We start from the raw sequence: 22,112 nt of genomic DNA, 5'->3' as shown, positions 1-22,112 counted from the left end.
GAGTCACGGTCCATCACATCAAAGGAGAGTCAGGAATGTTTATTAGCGACATTGTGAACATAGTTGACAAGAGCAGAGGCAAGTAGAGAGAGAGAGAGAGAGAGAGAGAGAGAGAGAGAGAGAGAGAGAGAGAGAGAGAGAAGACGTAATAGTATTTTATGGTGGAGAAGAAAGTGTTTCTTATGGGGTCCTTGAGATAGAGAAATTTCCTACAGCTAAGATAAAATTCCATGCTCCAATGAGTTTGACATATGATGGGTAACTGCTTGGTTTTGTTGGTCAACCACTAGAGAAAGTTGAGAGAAACCCACAAGTTCCATGCTGTAATTAGTGCAGTGTGACGGCTTGCTGATGATAAGGTTGGATAGTAATCACTTCTTACCACTGTGGACTCTAAATCCACACATAAAGCCTATTCTTTGACCTCATCAGAAGTTAGGGTATCACCAATGTCACGAACTGTTCTAGGAGAGTGCTTGAATTGGTGGAGCACCAGTGGCTAGAGGCATCGTAGCATGGAAAGAGTGAGGATTTGGTGTAGTTTTAGGGCGTTGAGGCTGCACCTTGGGACAAGAATCAGCAATAACAATCCCTAGCTTTGCTCTTAAGTCATGCGAAAAGAAGAGTGAAATGGAATCGCAAAGGATGTGTGATTGCAGAAGGAAGTGTGAACTGTAGAACTTCAATGAAAGTGAAGAAGAAATTAAGACTTATAGGAAACAAGAAAAGGAGAATCTCACGGAGGATGTAGAGAATGGCCATGCAAGAAGCGTATGAGGTGCAGAATTGAGCCCATCATCTATTTGTTGAAAATTGTTGGTTTTACCCACTGAGCAACATTGCTTTGGTATATAATGTTGGTATTAAATAGCTTTTAATATACTTTAATTAAATTAAACTAACATAGGGTGGGGTGGGGTGGGGTGGGGTTGGGTTGGGCCAGGTTGGTTTGAGGGCTAAACCGTCCTATCAGGGCTCATTATTTTGTAATCCAAGCCTGCCCTTGGGGTTTGAAAAAATAGGGCTAGAATTGGACCGGGGTGGGTCAATAGGGTTTTATTGATACCTCTAGAAGAAGGTGAACGGTTTAAAGGTTTTTAATTTGCTTCAAAGCTTACTCCACTAATGTCTTCCATTTTTCACTTCTTTCCCATTGATCTTTCACTCTCGTCGTCTATAGTAGCTTGTACAATGACTCTCTCAAACACTCCCTTCAAATTAGACAACCAAACATATCTGATCATACATAGCCATCAATGTCCGTCTCCTTACTTAGGTTGGCCTATCTTTTTCCATATCAACCCAATGCACTCAACAAATGAGCAAATCAAGGTGTGAAGTCCCCGCACATTCCCGATTGGAGCAATTGAATGCAAAATTTATACCTGTTTGGTTGTGAAAATCTTTAGATTTATAAAATCTAGAGATTCATCTTTTTACAATAAAAACGTGAATCTGTAGATTTATGGGTACGGGGTGAAATCCAGAGATTTCATCTCTACTATAAAAACATCAAACATTTGCACATTCACAAAAATCACAGATGAATCCAAAAGATTTCATTCCACATATTCGGTTAACCATACAGTTAATTTTATAAATTATAACTTCACAGATTTGAAATCTATAAATTTAAAATCTCTAGATATTTAAAATTTCTAGACTCATGTAACCAAACAGGCTAAGAAAACTGAGGTTGTATGAATAATTTTAGATGATCGAATTGATGAGTAAAAATGAAGTTACATTATACCTTGGATGTAAAATGTGTAACTTTTTATTTATTTGGAAGGATTCCAATGCATCAGTTACATTGTCACACGTATGCACTATAATAAAAAATTCCAATTTGAATTTGACTTACTCTCAAGCCCCGAAGGAAACCTCCCTCCCCTTCGGACTCCATATCTCTTTTGACTCTATATATGCGGACACCTGATATCTATGAGGATTCACCCACCCCCGGTTACAACATTCCTTTCCATTGCGCCTAAAATATGTTTACCAATTAAATATTATTTAATTAGCATATATTTGGTCAATGTACCCCATAAAAACATACATATATTGGTTCATCAAACATTGACAATTTGGTAAAAAACTCAAGGCTGAGCTTTATTTTGAGAAATTCCTTTTCTATTTAAAAATATTTGTAAGAACACATTTCTACATCAAAAGCATCGAACGGTTTAAATTCGCCAAAACCCAAAAATTCGCTGGTATACCAGAACAAAAATTTTGGAACATCACAACCCAACATCAAAAGCATCGAACGGTTTCAAATTCGCCAAAACCCAAAAATTCTCTGGTGTACCGTGTACCAAAACTGCTGTTTCACCATTTCCCAGATAACACAAGACAGTCAAGCAAAACACTCCGGGCTATAATGGTAAAAGACCATCCATGCAACTGTTTTGAATCTCGATCCTAATCCGACGGTTTTTATAGGTCGGAAGAAGATCCCCTCATCCTAGCGATATTCTATCCATTCTTTTAAATTTTAATAAACAAAATGACGAAACTACCCCTATGACGATGACATGGTGGATGAAAAGCAAAACTGAGTCAAATCGAAGGCCACTTCCATTTATTTCTCTTTTAATCTTTTACATCTTTTTCCGATAACTACAAACAGAGCTCTGAGATAAAAGAATGGCTTCGGTTCCGTTTCGGGAGTGAAATCCTGTTGGTTCGCAGAGCTGTACAAGTAAGAAACGAGCGATACTCTCAACGTGTCTCCAATTGAATCGAAAAAGGTTGCACTCTTGATTCTATTTCTCTCTGAATTCTTTTGTAGCTCTACCGGTATCTCGTCTTCCTCTGCAGTTTTGTACAGACGAGATTTTTTTCATGATTGTTTTAAAATCTATGATATTGGATGATTTGCTTTGTCACTTCGATTGTAGTGTCTGCAATTCAAAACATAATCGATGGGTTATACGTAGAGAAAAAGGGGGATAAATTTGAAAACTTGTATTTTAGGAGTTTTGCAGTTGATATCTTATAATCTATCACCGTTTGTTTTTTGATACCTGTGAAGACCCTCTTATTGTTCGCATGGTTCTTCAATTTTTGAGGAAACCTAATATATTTTCGATGGTTTCTGCTTCATCACAGTGCTGGATGCTCGAGATACACCCATTGCTGGTGGCGTGGTTCTTAGCATTGGAACTAAGACGATCTTTTCTTGCCGTGTTGCAGAATATTGTAGCATTGCAGAATTCAGAAGTGATTTGACAAGTAAGCAAGCAGCTACTGAATGTTTTTACTTGTAGATTGAGTTTAACTATGGATTTAGTTGGAAAATTTTAGTCAATGCAATGATGAAGTTTCCGCCAAACAGACTTAGTGCTAATTCTCACTTATCTTAAAAGAAAGTTGGGGTAAGACATTATGACATGAAGCATGCTGAAGTAATCCCCAAAGTACACTAGTTGTTCTAAGCTTATTTTAGCTATCATCTGATGAAATTACCCATTTAATGAAGCTGCCAGTGTATCATGAAATCGTGAAGTACTTTTTGAACATGATATGATACGTCCATGTCATCAGTATACTGGCTAGGAGATGAGTAGGACAACTATGGATCAATAGATCACTCAAGTCTGCTTTGATGCCAAGAGCTTCCAGTCGTGGTTTTCATGGTATCTAGGGTGAACCAAGACGTTAGGAGGAGCATGGATGTAAGAATGCATCCCCAAGATGCTTACATGACAAAGGCACTTGGACTATTAACCCCCCCCCCCCCCAAAAAAAAAAAAAAAAAAAGGGACGAAAAAGACAACGGCACTTGGACATGTTTGTGATGGTGTTCAATTTTGCCAATAATTGATAGCTCAGTAAACTAATAATGGTTTATATTTTTGATTTATGGTGCAGAATTCTATTTCCTGCATCACCAAATATTTTCTCACACTGATTGAATTAGCTGTGAGGATTTTTTTTCTCCTTTTTTCCTCTTTTTTTTTTTTTGGGGGGGGGGTTGGGGTTGGAGGACGAATTTGTTTTTAATTCTTATTCAATTTGGTGATGAGTCAATCTTACGGGATAAATTGGTTTATTTTATGCTCTAACTGGTAGTAAATATAAACTTACGGTGACCATGATCTGTTTCAGGGTTTTTCTTATTGCAATGCACCGTGTACCTAGTGCAGGGAACACATCCAACTCATCCCGCCCAAGGAAGGAAAAGAGGTTGACATATGTGCTGAACGATGCTGATGACAAAAAGGTGATGTCAAATTTTCGTCTTTTAATTCTCATTGTCTTATTATCTAGTCTGGCCTTTTGGAAGCATAAAGATAGCATACTTATTGCACTTAACTACTACATTCATGATAGAATATAGTTTGATGATGTCTTGTCGTCTTTTTCATCTAATATTTTCCCATAACTTGAGGATGCTAAATTTTTTATACTTATGCGCTCTCGTGTTTTTCGGTCTGATTTGCATTGGGATCTCTTCAGCGAGTCCCTATTTTGGTTCCCTGCAGAAGTAAAAAGATAAAATAAAGACAAATTTGGGAACATGACCTTTAAAAAGGGCAAAATATTATATTTTTGGATGGCTGTTTTGTTTCCTGGTGGTGAAGTTGAAATAGGGGGAAGTAAGTAATTTTATGCACTTCATTGAACAGTATAACATGTATCATTTTAAATATTAGATAGCCAGTGAGGAGTTCTTCGATTTTCCAAAATATTTTTTTCACGATCAATAGTTCAAGGAAAATTTACCCGTAAAGGGCAGGTGGAAGTTATCCATGTATCTGATGATCATTGTGTATTAGGAAGTGAATTTTTAGGCAACCCAATGCTTGTACTATTGCTTTACAATAATCAATTGGAATTTGTTTATGGTTGGCTACTTTCCTGGCAGCTGCAGGGGATTATGTTTGTGCTTCTCTCTCTTTACTCATTCATATTGTTTACAATTTTTAGGAGAAAAATGAGAAATACTTTCTGTATTTCATAAGAAGGGAGTGAAGAATGGGTTACAGTTTTCCTGTTAGGGTATACTACTCTCATTTTGCTTCTGGTCTATTTGCAGCATTCTGCAGGGATAAATTGCTTGGCATTGTTAAGGAGATCAGTTCCTGATGGTTGTGATAATCTTTTCACTGGAAGCCGAGATGGTACACTGAAGAAATGGGCACTGGCTGACGATGCTGCCACCTGCACTGCTACGTTTGAGTCTCATGTTGATTGGGTATTTTCCTTTTTGTCCTATTTTACTTGTACTTTTCTCGAGGTACCTCCCCTTCTCAATTTTCTCAAAATGGAAACTATGACAGCTTTTGCTATCCTCTTCAATCTATATGAAACCTTTCTTGTTTTCAAACGCTTGGTATGACGGGTTCTTCTTTTGCCTACAAAGCAAGAGATAAGGCTCACTATAATAACTATGTATCATAATTTCATATTAAGTATGTGAATACATAAAATACTTGTATGTTCATGGTTTCAAGACAAAAGCATGATATTCGTCTCACAAAGATATCTGTTTTTCTGATGTGCACAAGAATACCAAGGGCGGGCGTAGTTGCAATGGTAAAGGTTGCTCCTTTGTGATCAACTGTTCACTGGTTTGAGCCTGGAAACAGGCTCTTTGCGTAATCTAGGGGTAAGGTTGGGTACATTATAACTCTCCAGCCCCGTATAGTGGGGACATTGTGCACTGGTATGCTCCTTTTTGTGCAAGACTACTTTGTTCCTGAGTTAAACAAGGATAGACTGGAAGTGAAAATTTGTGTTGCTAATGGCTAATGAATAGCCAAAGCCTTTTGAACAATAAAATTTCCCTTTTCTCTCCATTGATTTTTCAAGGGTGTAATAGTCATTGCTTGAAAGTAAAAGTATTAAGTTGTGTTAGACATTCTCTTTCCCTCCCACATGGACTTGATTTCTAAAGCTATTAGCTGCAATATCCACTTTTATTCTCAAGTGAAGCAACTTTGAACCAGTGTACATTCCATCAGGTATTGCATGGATGCCAATACTATGCAAGAATCCTCCTGGAGCTGGTGGTTTTGGGTTTGTGGTGTTGGTGACGCAGCCCCTATTCAGTGAAAGCCATTGCTTCCGAGATCTTTTACCATACCCAACTCATATGGGACCAACCAAGAAAGGGTTTCTTGAAATTTTGGTTATGGGATATTGGGGTTCTTTGTGATATGGGCTTTGTGATAAGATGATTTTTTAGGAAAAAAGATTAAGTTGGGTTTTGTGGTTAGTGATGGTACGCTCTTAAATAATATTTAGGATATAATGGATACTTTAGCTCATCCCTTGGGAGGTTGATAAATTCCTTCCTATAAGGTAGATTTTAGATGGGATGAAAACTTAGGGGAATGAGATAAAGTTTTAAGGGCCTGTTTGGTTACTTGAGTCTGAAGATTTAAAAAATCTAGAGATTTCAAATCTATGGAGTCATGGTTCATAAAATTAACTATTTGGTTAGCCTAAATCTCTGGAATGAATCTGTAGAATCATCCTGAAAAAACATCTATGGAGTAATGGTTCAAATGCTTAGTATTTTTATAGTAGGGGTGAAATCTCTGGATTTCACCTCATACCCATAAATCTACAGATTCACGTTTTTACTGTAAAAAGGTAAATCCCTAGCTTTCATGAGTCCATGGATTCACACAACCAAACGAGTATAAATCTCCCATTTGTGAATTCAGAGATTTGAAATCTTTGGATTCATGTAACCAAACAGGCCCTAAAGAAATTTATATTTTGATCCTTAGAGTAACCTTTTTAATTTCCATGACTTTGGTTGGGTGGTTTGGGAGATATTAGGTTTCTTGATTTTTGGAGGAAAATAGGGTGGCAATAACAAGGATGGGCAGATCTAGGGTTTGGTTGGTTAAATGAGGCTGCAATTGGGATGGAAGGTCACTAAGGTTGGAGGGATGAGGTATCTCAAGTTTGGGATGAATCTAATGGTTATATTGGCATATATTTGACCTTGAATTTTGAGTCTCTCTAAAAGTCTAAAAATTTAAGAACATGGAGAAAGACATGGGAAGAGAAGGGGATAGATGAGGCCTTCCAGTGGTACTTGATTTGGACCTTGAATGGACCTTGGATGAAGTTGGAACACTTCTATTGATTGTGGAGCTTGTCGTTACCCTCCTTTGCAAGACGATTCCATCGATGCTCAATGTGGAAAGAGATCCTGATGGTGCTTTAAGAAACTCCATCGTTAACTCAGTCTTTGGGTCACCATTGGCTAGATCCTCACTTGATCCACCCTAACCTAGAGTTGCTGTTACCACTGTTGACTCTTGCAAGTTGCTTTGCCTGGAAAGCACAACTGTCACAGTTTGCAATACCATGGATCTTCTTACCGTCACCTCCTTCTTCCTTCGTCGGATATAGTACCTTGCGACTTGTAGCCTTCTTTGTTTGTTAGTTTTTTTAACCTTCCCTAGCCCCTAAAACTCATTCTCCTCTTTGTGAGAATCCCTCACTCGATCACCTTCTCTCTCCTCTCCCGGTGGGCTCCTCACTCACTCTCCCTTCCCCCTCAAACCTCCTCTTTCTCATTTTACTTGTAGGCCCACATTGCCTGTAGGCCCTAATTAATAAACCTCTCCCTCTTCTTCATGTCTTGTGGGCTCCCACTTACTTCGCCTCTCTCATTTCTTGCATCTAACTCCCATCTTTCGTCTCCTTCCTCTAGGCCATCCATCCATCTCTCTTCAACCTCCCTTCCCTGCTTTTAGGTATGACCTAACCCTTAAAATCCCTCCGTCCTTCCCTATCCCTTGTGGGGAGCTCACCTCTTCCAAACTAGGGACCTCTAACTTTCTTAAGAGCTTTTCCAGCCACTACTCCTTTCTTTGCTTCCCTGTGGCTTTAACTTCTGAGAATTCTCCAGTGGAGGCTGCGGATGAAGAGCCCTCTATTCTAGGGTCCCATTGCAATCTTGACTCCCTTCTTGATTTCATGGAGGGATTTGGCCTTATTGAGGGTTGTTAGAATGAACACCACGAAATAACAAATTGAAACAGAAAGAAAATGAAAAATTTAATGTGGTTTACACATTAATGTGGTGTGCTATGTCCACCCACGAAGAAGAAGAAATTCCACTATGTAGAAGAGGGAAACAATGGAGATCTCTCAACTAATTGCCAGAACGGTGCTACAAGAACTCTTACCCAAAACCCTAAAATGAAAAATCTCAAAATCTCTCAATGACCTCGTAAGTGAACATAAGGTACATATATAGACTTCAATCGGGTAAATGGGTCAATCCATCGGGATGGGTAGGTTTGGGTCAAGCCCTTTGCTTCCATCACATCGTTTGGGTTGCCCACCAAATTATGTTGGTGCGGGTCCATCTTCGAAATTGGGTATAAGAATTTGGGTTAGGACATAACAATGGTGATGGAAACGTTGTTGCTTTTGAGGGTGTCATTGAGGGCGCTTTGAGACTAATTGCGACGGCTTTAGGAGAAGCAATTGCACTACCAAAGTGCTTCACCATGTTGATGAAGATTTCATTGTGGACTTTAGGTCTTCTAGAAAGAAGAAAAAGAATAGAGAGAAATTAGGTTATGGTTTCTTGATCCAATTTAGTTTAGTTTGCTTTTGTCTTCAGTTGCTTGCTTGTTTTGCTTTGCTGTTAGGTGTGTTGCCATTCGTTGAACCTTGTTCTTTTCTTTCTTTTGGTTGGGCTTGCCGTTGGTGTAATTTGTATCTCCTCCCCCCTTCTCTCGTCTGGTTAATGAATTTTTTTTATTCATAAAAAAGAAACATCATAAAACATTCACTGTTAGACTCACTTGCAATAACTTGACATAATCCCAGCATCAAACCTTAGGTCCTGCCAAACCCTAACTTAATTTGACCCTGAAACCTATTCTTGACCTAATTGAATTTACGAGCTCATCTCAGGTCCTGCTTATTGGTTTCTAGTTGGATCCTTTCCATTCCTAGATTGAGAACTTGCTCTTGACAGCCATCTCATTGGGCCAAAAATTCAAGATCTTGGTGAGATTGGGAATGTTTTCCTCCCAACTGGATGGCCCAAGTTGCTGACTTATAAGGGTCTTTTGGGGTGGGACTTGCTATCCAGCCTATGTTAGGCCTTCTAAACACAGTGGTGGCCACAGATTAATGAAAAAAAATAACTATATAAGTGAGTTCATTTTCGATCTTAATGGGGGACAAAATAGAGAAGAAGTTTAAAGAAGATAGGGGGAAGAAGGAGAAACTTGAGAAGAATCAAACCAGTAGTGGGGGAAGAGGGAGAAGGAGAATTCTGAGAAGGCAAGAAAAAGAGGATGGGGGGTTGGAGCTAAAACACACACACAATACTTAATCTTTAATTCATATCTTTATTATTCCTTATCAAGCTGAATACAAGGATTTAAATAATAAAAGAAACATAAAATTATGACTAAAATTGTTCCTATGTAACCTATCCAGAACTAAAATTCCACTTGCATAATTATTTTAGTAAATAAATAACATAACCCCACATTATCTCTGAGACTCCCACACAGAACAGTATCCCCTATCTTATATCCTTACAAGCTGGACTTGAGGCCCACCAAATATGAATAATTTCTCTCCTTGCAAGCTGGACTTGGGGCCCACCAAATATGAAGAATTATCTCCTAGTTTACTATGCATGAACAGTAAATGCTCGTTGTGCTGCATCAGACTCCTAATTTGAAACTGCTGCACTGAAGAAGTGAAGATGCAAACTTGAACTGTGATATATTATACATTGGACATGTTCATCATCAATGTTCAAATTACGGAGTTCACACGACATTATGGGCATAATTACATTAAAATTCCAAGATCTCACTGAGATAGATCTTGCTGAGCTTTGACCGAGACATACCCATGATATGACCAAGGTAATCTGGATGTTGTCGAGATATTCAAAATACAACTGAGATCTCCATGTGATATGTTAGTTTTTCGTCTCACCTCTTGTCTCGTCTTGCTTGACTGAAAAAGCCAATATCTCGAGAGATCTCACCAAGATCTGGCAAGTTCTCTAACCATGTTTCCAATATAGAACTACATTATGTTGTGCTGAATGCTCCAATTAAAAATCACAAATTACTTGATCTCATCACAGAAACCTTTCTATCTGAACCTAATCCTTGCTTCAGAGGGGACGAAACCTTCTGGAAGAGCAGGAGGCTTTCAATTGGAGCCTCTAATGTACCGTAGACCCTACTTTTTACGTTGCTGAGTACTGTGCAAATGTGAATTGTTGCGGCATCATAATATTCATCATCATAACAATGGTATGGGATCTTGATTTCCAGTACCTGTTGCCTTTGCCAAAAGTGGTGATCATTGGGTTTAGGTTGTCCCTACCCGTTGGGTGCACCTGGGTGGAGGCACAGAGGATGCTGCAATTGATGAATATTACGCGTTTGGATTGTACAATCAGAAGTAAAATGCAGTATGGGAGCTTCAGAGGTAGCCTCTTAGGTGAGAGGGAAAAGTTCTACATTATGGTAGTTCACTTTCTACGTATATTTATTGAGCTAGTGAGTGATTTCTTTCAATTTGATGGTCTAAATTTGATATTGTGGTGGTTCAGTTGGCAAGCAAGTATGCTTAATGCAGTAGAGAAGATGTTTTAATAGAAAATACCGCTGATAGAACAGACTGTGATTCTTGTTTGTGACCCAAGTAGTTCAAACTGGGGATAGTGGTTGCTGAAATGATTCACAGAGTATTTATGACTATCTTGCATTCGTATTTTATTAGCTGATTGAAGTGCATATTTGCTTGTGCTTGTTCATGTCTGAAGTAGCTAATTGCAATGTTTATTGGTATGCTGCTCTGTTACTTCTGTCCTACATTTTTTATGTCAGTAGGTATCTCTTGATGTGTCACGTTTTGAATTTCCTTGAAATTTGCTGCACTAGGTTTTTCGTTTTGTCTTGGGATATCCCTTTAGGTTCTCAAGCTTTGGATATCTCAGATGCTGCTTAGGTTTTACCTAGTTCTAATATGATTCCCTTGGTCATGTAGGTCAATGATGCAGTCCTAGCGGGCGACAACATTCTTGTGTCATGCTCCTCAGACACCACTCTCAAGGTTCATTTTATATAAGTAAAAAATTGTTGGTTTGCACTCATTGGTGTATTATTAACTTGTTCCATGTACCAAAAAAATTATTAACTTGTTCCATTTGGATACTTAGACTTGGAACTGCTCATCTGATGGGACTTGTACTAGAACTCTCCGGCAACACTCCGACTATGTTACTTGTCTTGCTTCAGCCCAGAAAAATGTAACTCCTTTCTCAATCTGAGGTCCCTGATCTCTTGCATGAAAACGACTTTTACTGTAGAAATGTTGTTTATCTGAATATCTGATGATCATGTGCTGGATGTGATTGTTACTACTATTTTCTTTCTATGAGTTTGTGATCCTTTTGTAGTGTTATGCATTTTAGAGCAATATTGTTGCCTCTGGTGGCCTTGGTGGGGAAGTTTTCATATGGGACCTTGAAGCTGCGGTTGTTCCAGTTTCGATGTCTACTGATGCAAAGGAAGATGACTGTTCAAATGGTATAATTGGTTCTGGGACCTCCGGGCTGCCTATTACAAGTTTACGCTCTATTGGTTCAAGCAGCAGTATTACACTCCACCAGACTCAGCCACATGGATATGGTCCTATTGCTGTCAAGGGTCATAAAGAGTCTGTTTATGCGTTGGCAATGAATGATGATGGAAGCATACTTGTTTCTGGTGGTACTGAGAAGGTACATTGTGATGGTTAAAAGTTATCTTCCTTTTTCTAGTGTTACCATATTCTCACTATTGGTTATGCTGATTCCCATTATGATGTCATCTATATTGGTTTCATGGGTTGGTGCATTAGTCTACACTAGGTAGACATAATTAGTTGCGCTAAATGGATGGATGATATCAATTCGGACTGTTGAACATATTGGGAATGGTTTGGATTGACCTCATTTCGAATTTTAGCCTTAAATCCAGTCAATTAACTACCAGATAAGGGCATAGTAAACCTAGATGCCACCTACACGAATGTATGGGTGCTCCCATGGTCCCACCCTTAAAGCTTGCTCTGAGTGGGTTGTTGACTCAGTATGAAACCATAATTATTAGATTTAGCATTTTTCAAGTAACCTATTGTGCTTTGTAGGTTGTCCGTGTTTGGGACCCTAGAACTGGTTCAAAGACCATGAAGCTAAGAGGGCATACAGATAACATAAGGGCTCTGCTTCTGGATCCTACTGGGAGGTTGGTGACCAGAATTTCATTTTATTTGATTAATTTGTATATTTCATTCTATTTAGTTGATTTATACCTTTTTCCGCTTTTGGCAAAGTTGTTGTCTAAATGATTGTGTTTTCTCAAATGAAATAAGAGGAGTTCCTTGTACCAAATGCCTGCTTTGTAATTTTTCTTGTATATGTATTCGGCAAACCCCAACTGGTACTTTGATCTAACTGAGACAAGCAATAAGAAACTTGATATTTTTCCCACCAAGTTTTGGTTGGTTTTAGGCGAAATTAAAGCCTGAAACTTCATAGAATCCCTATTTTGGGCTAGTTAACATATTCAAATGATCATATTGCAAAAGTAGCAAAATTAGTTTTTTGAATTTGGACCCCTGATTGGTAGTATACAATTGATTTTTCATATCTTAAACGTTTACACATAGTTAAAGTACAAAAGGACATATAATAACCAGTGTAAAGTTTTCAATGAGTACTGAGATGAATTATCCAAACATATAGTCAGAGATTCATAATCATCAAGGATATCATCACATCAATATCCTCCTTAAGTCCTAAAATATCTGCATAATATTTAATATATATCAATAATTACTACACTTAGTATCAGTTTCACTAAAAGTCCAATGGAGCTGACATACAATGTTCTCCAACTACCTATCTTGGGATCTGGTAGGAGATCTCGCTCTCGATCTCACTACCATGAAAAACCGAGATCTCGGTCTAGATATGCCATTTTTTGGGCGTCAACTCAGTAGCCCATCTCGATGGGTTTTAGGGTCCCAGTTGGGCTAAAACTTGGTATTTAGCCTATTTAAGGCCTTTTGAACACACTAGTGGACTTGGATTGGTGAGAAAACAACCCTAAGTATGATTTCTAAGTCTACCCATAGTGTGAAATCGAAATGTTGTAGGATTAGAGAATGCAAGATTATATAATAGGTAATATAAAATTAGAGAATGCAAGATTATATAACATGTAATATAAAACCATTAAAGCATATAAATAAAAATCACGTGTATCAAATACAGTAACTTAAATGTCATCAAGATAACATTCATATGAGTATTACAATCTTGACTTTCGAGAATAGAATGATAAAAGTATACAACCGTTAAAAGTTCTATATAAGTCATTAATGCATAAGTTCATAAGACAAGTAGAGGATGATTGAGCTTCCTTTGATGTTGTAGATGTGCTCAGAGTAGTTGCAAGTGAAACTTTGGCTGAAATCCGCAAAAAATTGGGCAAAAATTGAGAGTTTCAGTGAGATATGGTGAGATTTGGGGCGAGATATAGCGAGATATGGCGAGATATGGCGAGATCTCGAGCAAGATGTCCCATTTCGCAGATCTCGCCCTTAATCTCATCTCGTTTTATGAAAAAACCAAGATATCTCGCGAGATCTTGCCGAGATCTTGCGAGATCTCCCACCATGCTTGGGATATGGATCACTAAACCATGAGGAAACCCCCTGATCTACTATGATATGAATCATGCGATGCCACTAGCAGCATATACGGCTGGTGAGTTTGGTAGGAGAATTTGTTGTCCAGAAAAGATGATTCATTATGTCCCTTTGAGTGGGAATCAAACTCAATTATCAAAATTTCCTTAAATTTCAAGACGTTGAATCGAAATACCAAAATTTGGTCTCTTTTTTTTTTGTTGGACTCGAGATTATGTTTTTATTCTGGTTGGAACAAAATCTAATTCAAGATTTCGCTGAGTTTCCGAACCTTGGTTGTATCTTCTTTTAGAGGTCGATGGTCAGATTCTTTCTTGCCTAATATTTTTTATGCCTTCAAGAACGCTATTCTTTTTAGGTCCAATTTTTTCCCTAAAGCATCATGGTCAAAATCTTTTCCTGATACTTCAGTTCAATTGCCTTTCTATTTTCTTCACTACAGTAGCAATAAATGAGCTTTATCTAGCTAAATGGGGTTGGCTACATGTGCCTTTACAAAGACACAATAATAAAAGGAAAAGAGCACAGCATTGGCATCAACTCATTGGTAGTCCACTTAGATTTGGTTGATCATGTATCCTCATGGTGGCAGATCTTGCTTGAGAGTAAGATCTCGCCACTTAAAAAAATTGAGATCTCGACCGAGACGGCGAGATCTCAGTTGAGATATGCCAATTTTTTGGCGTCAACTCGGTGGCCCATCTTGGTGGGTTTTAGGCCTTAGTTGGGTTGAAACTTGGTATTTAGCTTATTTAAGGCATTTTGAACACACTAGTGGCCTTGGATTTGTGAGAAAATAACCCTAAGTATATCTTCTAAGTCAATCCTATGTGTGAAATCTAAATGTTGCCGAATGCAAGGTTAGACTACATGTAATGTAGAACATTTAATGCATATAAGTGAAAGGCTAGTGTACTGTGTATCAATTATCAAATACATCAAACTTTCAAAGAACTCAAATGTCTTCAAAATTTACAACCATAAAAAGTAAGTGATAAATCATAAATCATAAGTCACAAGTTCACAAGAGTACAAGACAATCATAGAATGAGAATATCAAATATGGCCATATGGGATCAATTAATAAAAATTCAATCAAGATCCTCAGCTCCAGCTGCTCCACCACCAACTCCAGGTTCTCCAGCTTCAGCTCCACCACCAACTCCAGCAACACCACGACCATGAGGTTCACAACATGACGTACACCGGCAGCTACACGTCGGCCCTCCATCTCCATGAGGTGGGCTATCATATATTCCCTCACAAGAGTAGGGACAACATGACACATGGGTGTATCACCATACCCACCAGCCAACTGTTGCTTGAATCAGCATTTTCCTCTATAAAGGTTCTTCCACAGTAGTTGCATATGATCCTTTGGCCTTGTGGATCCGTGAGGGACACTATGTTGCTACACAACATCATTGTCCTCCATGCCTATAAATAAAAATATAAAGCTACATCACGTATTCAATTGAAATCAATGGTAAGGAATTAGAGTACTACATTAGTTGTATGCAAGTAACGCAACACACAAGTACACAACTGCACTTGTAAGTTTGAATATTGAAACCTGACAACTGGTAACTAGTTGGTAACTTGGTATCACTCAAGATTCTCCATCAACTGATTCTGAATGGTGGCCACATACGACTCCCAAGTTAACTCATCACTATAGTATGTCATATATCGGTTTATGGGGCTCGGATATATCTCCATGTCGAATTACTGGAGGAATAACACTCTAGGGTAACCGTCAACTATGGGTGGGTGAAAGAGCCATTGCTGCTCTTATTGTTCATGTTGCTACTGAAGATATGAGTAAGGGTTTCTAAAGCAGTTAGTCAACAACCCACCTTCACTCCCATATGTGTACTCTCTAGGTGCAGGGTCTTGAGGAATAGCATGATCTCCATAAGAAAAATACCCATTGTAATTTGACCCGGTGGTGTGATCCTCGAATAGGTACTTCGATGACTGCCAACTGGTCAAACTCTGTTGTTGTGGACCACTATGACTATGAGCTATGCTCATGCTTCGCATGTTCAATACAAGATCATGTATGCTCGCATCATCATTCCTTTATCCCTGGTTTGATCTGGTCTTCCTACTCTTGGTATAAATCGGGGCAGTAGGGGAACCACAACTTGCTGTCTTGGAATGACTCGGATCTGGTGGAGGTGACCCTTTTTGTTGACTAACCTAACTTCCACCAGTAACACCACCAACCTAATTGCCTCCATGATTTGAAGGCTGACTTGGAGTGATGGTATCATCGCCATCATTTGAACTCCCCCTACTAGACCTCACCTCAGTAGTTTCAAGTCAACCAGGTGGCTCCACCAATTGTACACTTGGTTTTGCTAATGCAAATACAATAGCCTGACCCTCATCAAAAGACATGTGCTCAACCATAAAATCTGGGCCCATGGCAACAACAATAGTAAGATCTAGGTGCCCTCCTGGCCCATCCAGCACTGGGCCACCTCAATCCCTAACCTATTGATTTATACATCCTCCTCCTCATCCTTTGTGCGGGGGGGGGGGCTCATGGAATATATTTGTCAGCTCAATCAGTTCCCCATTTTTGTCATCCATATCGTCTTGTATTTGCCCTACTCTCAACCTCATGTTGTAATGTGCATACACTAAGTCCTCGAGCCTCTTACTCTCCAATCTGTTTCGTACTTTACTATGGATGAGTGAGAAAGTGCTCCAATTCCTCTCACAACCAGGGGATGAGCAAGTCTATGCAAGGACTTTAATTGCTATATCCTTGAGATTTGGCAAACTAGATCCATATAACACCCACCAGTCAACTGCATAACCAAATATAAGAATGCATTTGGCAAGTAAATCTTAATACTTTATACCTATATAACTAATAGGTTATAGTCTTATACTCTTATGGACTTATAGTAATGGACTATTTGCCAGGATTTTTTTTATGCCTAATTGCAACTGTAGAAGGCTTTCCAAAACTCCCAGAGGCAACCCTGATCTGTACACCAATTGTTTAATTATTGTATCGTATATGTAAGAAGTTGAAGAAACAATTGAATAAGTTCTCAACTCTCCATTAATTGTCCCCTGCATAACGGGATCTGACACGAGCTTGTCCACCGTGTCTTGCACCGCATTCATCAACCTTACATTAAGCCCCAGATCATTCTTGTAATGATACTTTGGGTTGAGGTAGTAAGCTTGTATTGTGGAAATAAAAAATTTGGTTAGTGACTTAGTTGTTTACTTGTTTATAACAATGTAAATTAAAGTATACAACCAAAACTTAAAGACTTAAAATGACCCACCAACCAAGTGCAAAGGATGCATCAAGTGCAACTCCCATCCATCATGGATGATCCTTTTATAGGATTTGAAGGAGCTAGGGGCAATAACTCTAACCAATTACTTCATTTGCTGGAGGGCAACATATATGTGGGCCATTGTGGGCTTCTTCTTTAAATCCACCATCCTTACAACAATCATAGTAGGCTCTAAACTGCCCATTGTCCTATTCAGCTGCCTCCAGAAGGAATCATTAGCAATGGTTTGTTGGACTACTATTGCATCAAGATGGCTAGATCCACGCTAACTAAACATGTGCCGAAGACCCACCACTTTCTTCTGGAAGCTTTTTAGAGCCACATAGTTGTTGGTGAATCTAGTCAATCCAAGTCTGACTAGATCACACTTACAGTGATTCCTCATCATCTTTAGCACATAACCATTGTTATAAATAAAATTATTGAGCCTTCTAGCCCTCTCAACTATAGCACTTATCAACTTCTTTTTCTTAAAGTCCTTTAACATGAGATCAATCGAGTGTGCTGCATATGATGTCCAAAAGAGGTGGATCCTACTGCTCTTCTTCTTCATCAACATTTCACCAGCTTTTTGGAAGTTAGCACCATTATCCATGACAATTTGGAGTTTTGGACAACGTTGCTTGGCCTTACCTTGAGGACCACCTACCTAAGAAGCTTGTAAAGGTAGTCAACATCTTTGATTTTATCTGAGGCATCCATTGACTTAAGGAAGGTTGTTTTTCTGTTGCAGCTTAGTATAAAATTAATGATGGACTCATGGACTGTCTAGTAGGACCAGTCCATCCATCAGCCATCACAGCAACACTATAGGTTTCCATCATTCCTTCAATGAACCAATGTATTCCTCCTCCTCATTCTTCACCTTTGGTAAATATTTATTCATCACTTCCCAAGCTCTTAGGCCTTTAACCCCTACACTTGCCTTAGCAACTGCATCGATCATCCTTGATAGTATGGTGTTTTGGCTACATTGGTTGCAATGTTGTTATAAAGCATGAACTTGCTGATTGCTAACCTAGCTTCCTCCTCCCTACTGCTTTCTCTACCTCCAGCAAACATATATGGGATGCTTCTTTGATAAGTGTCTTAATGCCTAAAGAGGGAAGGGTCTTGGTCAAATTTGGCATCGTAATGTGCAATTTTCCTCCCTTTCTGTCCTCTCACTTCCCCCACTTCCGTGAATACTATGTCTAGGTGGCATGGATGCCCTTGACCTTGAAGCACCTGCTCCTCTTGTCTGTTCATATTGCCTCACATTATCAAAATGTAAAGACTATTTGCTAGCTTCCATTGCAGCCTTTATCTGTTTTCATTTGTACTATGACTCAATACCGATACGCTTCCTCCTCTCCTTGTTGTTGTCTGACTCCTCATCAATGTCAACATAAAGTCTCTTTAGCACTGTATCTTCAAATTCCCTTTGCTTTTGTGCCATCTCATCCTTTCTTTGTTCTCCCTTCCTTTAAAGTTGTTGCAATTGCTTGTTGTACTTTATAAGGAACCTTGGGACACTTGGCAACATCTTTTGTAGCCACTAGCCTAGTGTTGCTTTAATCTAATTGAACCATCATAATTCAAGATCTTGAGGAAATATATTTGCATTAGGATTTTTTCTTGTTGGTAGTCAATGGATCCCCATGTTGCCAAGCAAGGTCTTGGGTCCCATAACTAGTGCCACTCCCACTAGTTGCCATTTAAGCTACAAGCCTACAACACTCAAATACACACATGGATATTCCCAAATAATCATTGGAATAATTTTTAAATAATTAAAAACATATAAAAACAATTTATAAAACAGCAAAACACACACTTTATACTAAGATAACACATATGCAATGCTCAAATAGAGATATTTGTATTTTCAAAATAAATTACATAACATAATAAGCATCATTGAAAAAAAAAAGATAATATTTTATTAAAATATTATCTTTCATAGTTATTTAAATCTGAAAAAAAAAATAAAAATACAGCAAGCATGATAATCAAAACATAACTACTTGGGGTTGTAGCCCTTTCAATGTAGTCTAACATAAGTTAGAATCATATTCGTATCATAAGTATTTTTTTTATTTAATTTTTTAGAAATAATATTTTTTAAATATAGAAATTCAAAAAATAAATTAATAGCAGAAAATTAAATTTGTTTCCATGAAAGTATAGATTGAAGCTAGTAGATCAACATATATTTATCACTGCACTCACATAAAGATTGTAGAACATGCTATTTGAAAAAAAATTCAAATTTGGGGAAAAATCTTACCTTTATTAAAGATCAAGTTGAAATAGTCTTTGAATGATGGTAATTTGATGTTGTAGATGTGCTAAAGAAGGTTGCAACTTGAAATCCAGCTAAAGCCCCAAAAACATTCCTGCAAAACAGTGTTTTATGGGATCTCGGCGAGATCCGGTGAGAGAGAGAGGCGAGAGAGGCAAGTTATAGGCGAGAGAGTCGAGATTAGGCCATTTAAAAGGGCTGAACCATGTGGTTCAACCAAAAAAGACTAGATCTCACCATCTCGCGAGATCTAGGGGAGATCTCGCAGCAAGATATTCCATCTCTCCCATCTCAATCTTCATCTCAACTCGGTGATGCAAAAAACCGAGATATCTTGCGAGATCTCCCACCATGTGTATCCTTGCCCTTCATACTGGATTTTTTTTTGTGGCAGCTGCTGCTGCCAACAGCTGACCGCCAAGATTTTGCCACGTAGGTAAAGTTCGATCAAACAGTGTAAAATTAAAGACAAGGGCTTATATTGTAAATATAATTTCTTGTTTTTACATTTAAAGGTTTAATAGTTTCAAATTTACAAATAAAAACCCCTCACTCTATCAACACTTAATCCCGTATTTAATGCCATTTCTGGATCAGTTCCTTCCGATGTTGACCCATTGAAACTATTGTTCAAATCTACGTTTGGAGAAAACTATTAAACCTTTAAATGTAAAAACAATTTAATAGTCTACGTTTGAAGAAAACTATTAAACCTTTAAATGTAAAAACAAGAAATTATATTTATGATAGAATACCTTGTCTTTAATTTTACACTGTTTGATCGAACTTTAGTTACATGGCAAAATCTTGGCGGTCATCTGCTGGCAGCAGCAGCTGCTGCAAATAAAAATCCCTTCATACTTGAGACAGTCACAAGACCTAGTATGCGTGTCTTTCCTAACACAATGTCATTCAGATGATCTGTTTTCAGATTAGAGAGGTTGAACATAACCATGCCCTGTTATTAACTCCTAAGGTTAGATTCTTTGGTTAGTTATGAACAGATGTTTTATCTCAACTTCCTTGTTGAAGAAAATCATGTAGCCACTTGTATAACTGAATTCTTTGGTTAATTATAAAGGGCCCTTTTATCTTAACTTGCTTCTGTTCTATGCTTTAGACTTTGTTGAAATACCAAGTAAATCCTTTAGGTTTCATCAATTTCATCAGACAGATTGGTGACAATAAATATTTCCACCTCTGTTGAGTGGCTCGGGCATGAGTAATTTTTAGCATGGCTAAGAGAAAATAATGGCCAAGTAACAGGGATGACTTTTCTTGTTATCCCTGTGTCATAAAATACCTTGAATCTTCCTTTGATAAGTGGCTTGGATTATTTTCTTTCGTGGATAACTGCTTTTAACATCTATATTTATCATTCACTTTGAAATTCTCAATAGTGCTGGCAATTATCAGGGCAACACTATGCTTAAAAAAACTCTCAAACAGGACACAGCATCTTATGTTGACTCGAACACAAAATGCTTATTAAACAGTTAGAATGTGGACCCCTTCAAAGAACATCCTCAGATACTTCAAACAAAAATGTGTGTGGATTTTTATAAAGGTTATGCTGAGATGTGATTGTTTGGAACTTTCCTTAGCTGTCTATCCATTGTCATTTTTTCATGTAACCTAACAATTGTGTTATTCTATTGCAGATTTTGCTTATCAGGATCCTCTGATTCTATGATCAGGTAAGTCTTAGTCGTTGGTTAATCATGTATCGTATTAGATCTCTGTGACCAGCCTTTTATCCAAGCTCTTACTGCATGTGTAATTGATAAAATTCTGTTAGTTCACAGTGTTTTGACCATATCTTTAATACCAAATCAACTGTCAACTCTCAATGCACTGAAGATTCTTTGCCTTTGTTAGTTCTATGATGTGTTACATTACTTTTTCTCCACGAGATTCTTGACTTTTGTCTATTAAAACAATTGATTTTTGACTAGAGGCTATAACTTTCCTTTGGAAAAAGATTTCTACATTCTTGAAGAAATGCGGATGGATGTTAAATTATTATTAGAAATAAAAAGGAGAATTAGTGCTTCTTGTGTTGATTGTCCTTTTCTACCCCCCCTCGAAAACTAGGCTTTGGGATCTTGGTCAGCAGCGTTGTGTACATTCCTATGCTGTGCATACAGACTCCGTTTGGGCACTTGCCAGCACTCCAACATTCAGCCATGTTTATAGTGGTGGGAGGGACCTTTCTGTATGTAACATTTCTCCTCTGGGCTTAATGAATCTTATTTGATGATTTGGTTGAACCCAAGTTTTTATGTTTGACTTGCTGTGGTCTTTGTTCTCTTTTGGATATTCTGGATGTTTGTTTCAGGTGTACCTCACAGACTTGTCTACAAGAGAAAGTGTGCTGCTTTGCACAAAAGAACACCCTGTTCTGCAACTCGCACTGCATGATGACGGTATATGGGTCGCAACAACAGATTCTTCTGTACATAAGTGGCCCTCTGAGGGATGTAACCCACAGAAGGCTTTTCAGAGAGGTGGTTCATTTTTGGCTGGCAATTTGTCCTTTTCCAGGGCAAGAGCTTGTTTAGAAGGATCTAATCCCGTAAGTCATGCATGTCCCTGTTCCATACTTGGAGCATCATGCATTTAGTATCCTTCTCTCATATGAAACTTTTACACTTCTAGTCTATTTCCTACATCCAGGATGAACAATGTGATATGCACTTACGCATGCTACGTGTCTTTTTTTTTTTTTTTTTTGGGGGGGGGGGGGTTGGGGGGGTGGGGCAGTGGGGGACTTAATT

General features: G+C 38.2%; 1 protein-coding gene across 8 annotated transcripts in view; it reads left to right on the top strand.

The window, feature by feature from the left end:
• Positions 1 to 2,599: 2,599 nt before the first annotated feature.
• Positions 2,600 to 22,112, top strand: part of LOC149019316 (uncharacterized) — a 47,352-nt gene continuing 27,839 nt past the window's right edge. For 7 of the 8 annotated variants that reach the window (XR_016173048.1, XR_016173046.1, XR_016173047.1 and 4 more), the window contains exons 1-11: positions 2,600 to 2,756; positions 3,118 to 3,240; positions 4,117 to 4,231; positions 5,048 to 5,206; positions 11,017 to 11,082; positions 11,189 to 11,278; positions 11,444 to 11,752; positions 12,160 to 12,257; positions 20,997 to 21,032; positions 21,430 to 21,550; positions 21,674 to 21,910. Coding sequence is in view for 4 of the 8 variants with exons in the window: in XM_089153344.1 (XP_089009470.1) it covers positions 4,133 to 4,231; positions 5,048 to 5,206; positions 11,017 to 11,082; positions 11,189 to 11,278; positions 11,444 to 11,752; positions 12,160 to 12,257; positions 20,997 to 21,032; positions 21,430 to 21,550; positions 21,674 to 21,910 (1,215 nt within the window). In the remaining 4 variants the exon portion in view is untranslated. The remainder of the gene's footprint in view (positions 2,757 to 3,117; positions 3,241 to 4,116; positions 4,232 to 5,047; positions 5,207 to 11,016; positions 11,083 to 11,188; positions 11,279 to 11,443; positions 11,753 to 12,159; positions 12,258 to 20,996; positions 21,033 to 21,429; positions 21,551 to 21,673; positions 21,911 to 22,112) is intronic. The other variant, XM_089153347.1, reaches the window with a different exon arrangement.

Source organism: Hakea prostrata, chromosome 4 (assembly GCF_041222555.1).
Source record: "Hakea prostrata isolate BN-2017 chromosome 4, UWA_Hpros_2, whole genome shotgun sequence".
Lineage (NCBI taxonomy): Eukaryota > Viridiplantae > Streptophyta > Magnoliopsida > Proteales > Proteaceae > Hakea > Hakea prostrata.
Note: the sequence above shows the minus strand (reverse complement) of the source record. Positions and strands in the feature narration are given on the sequence as shown.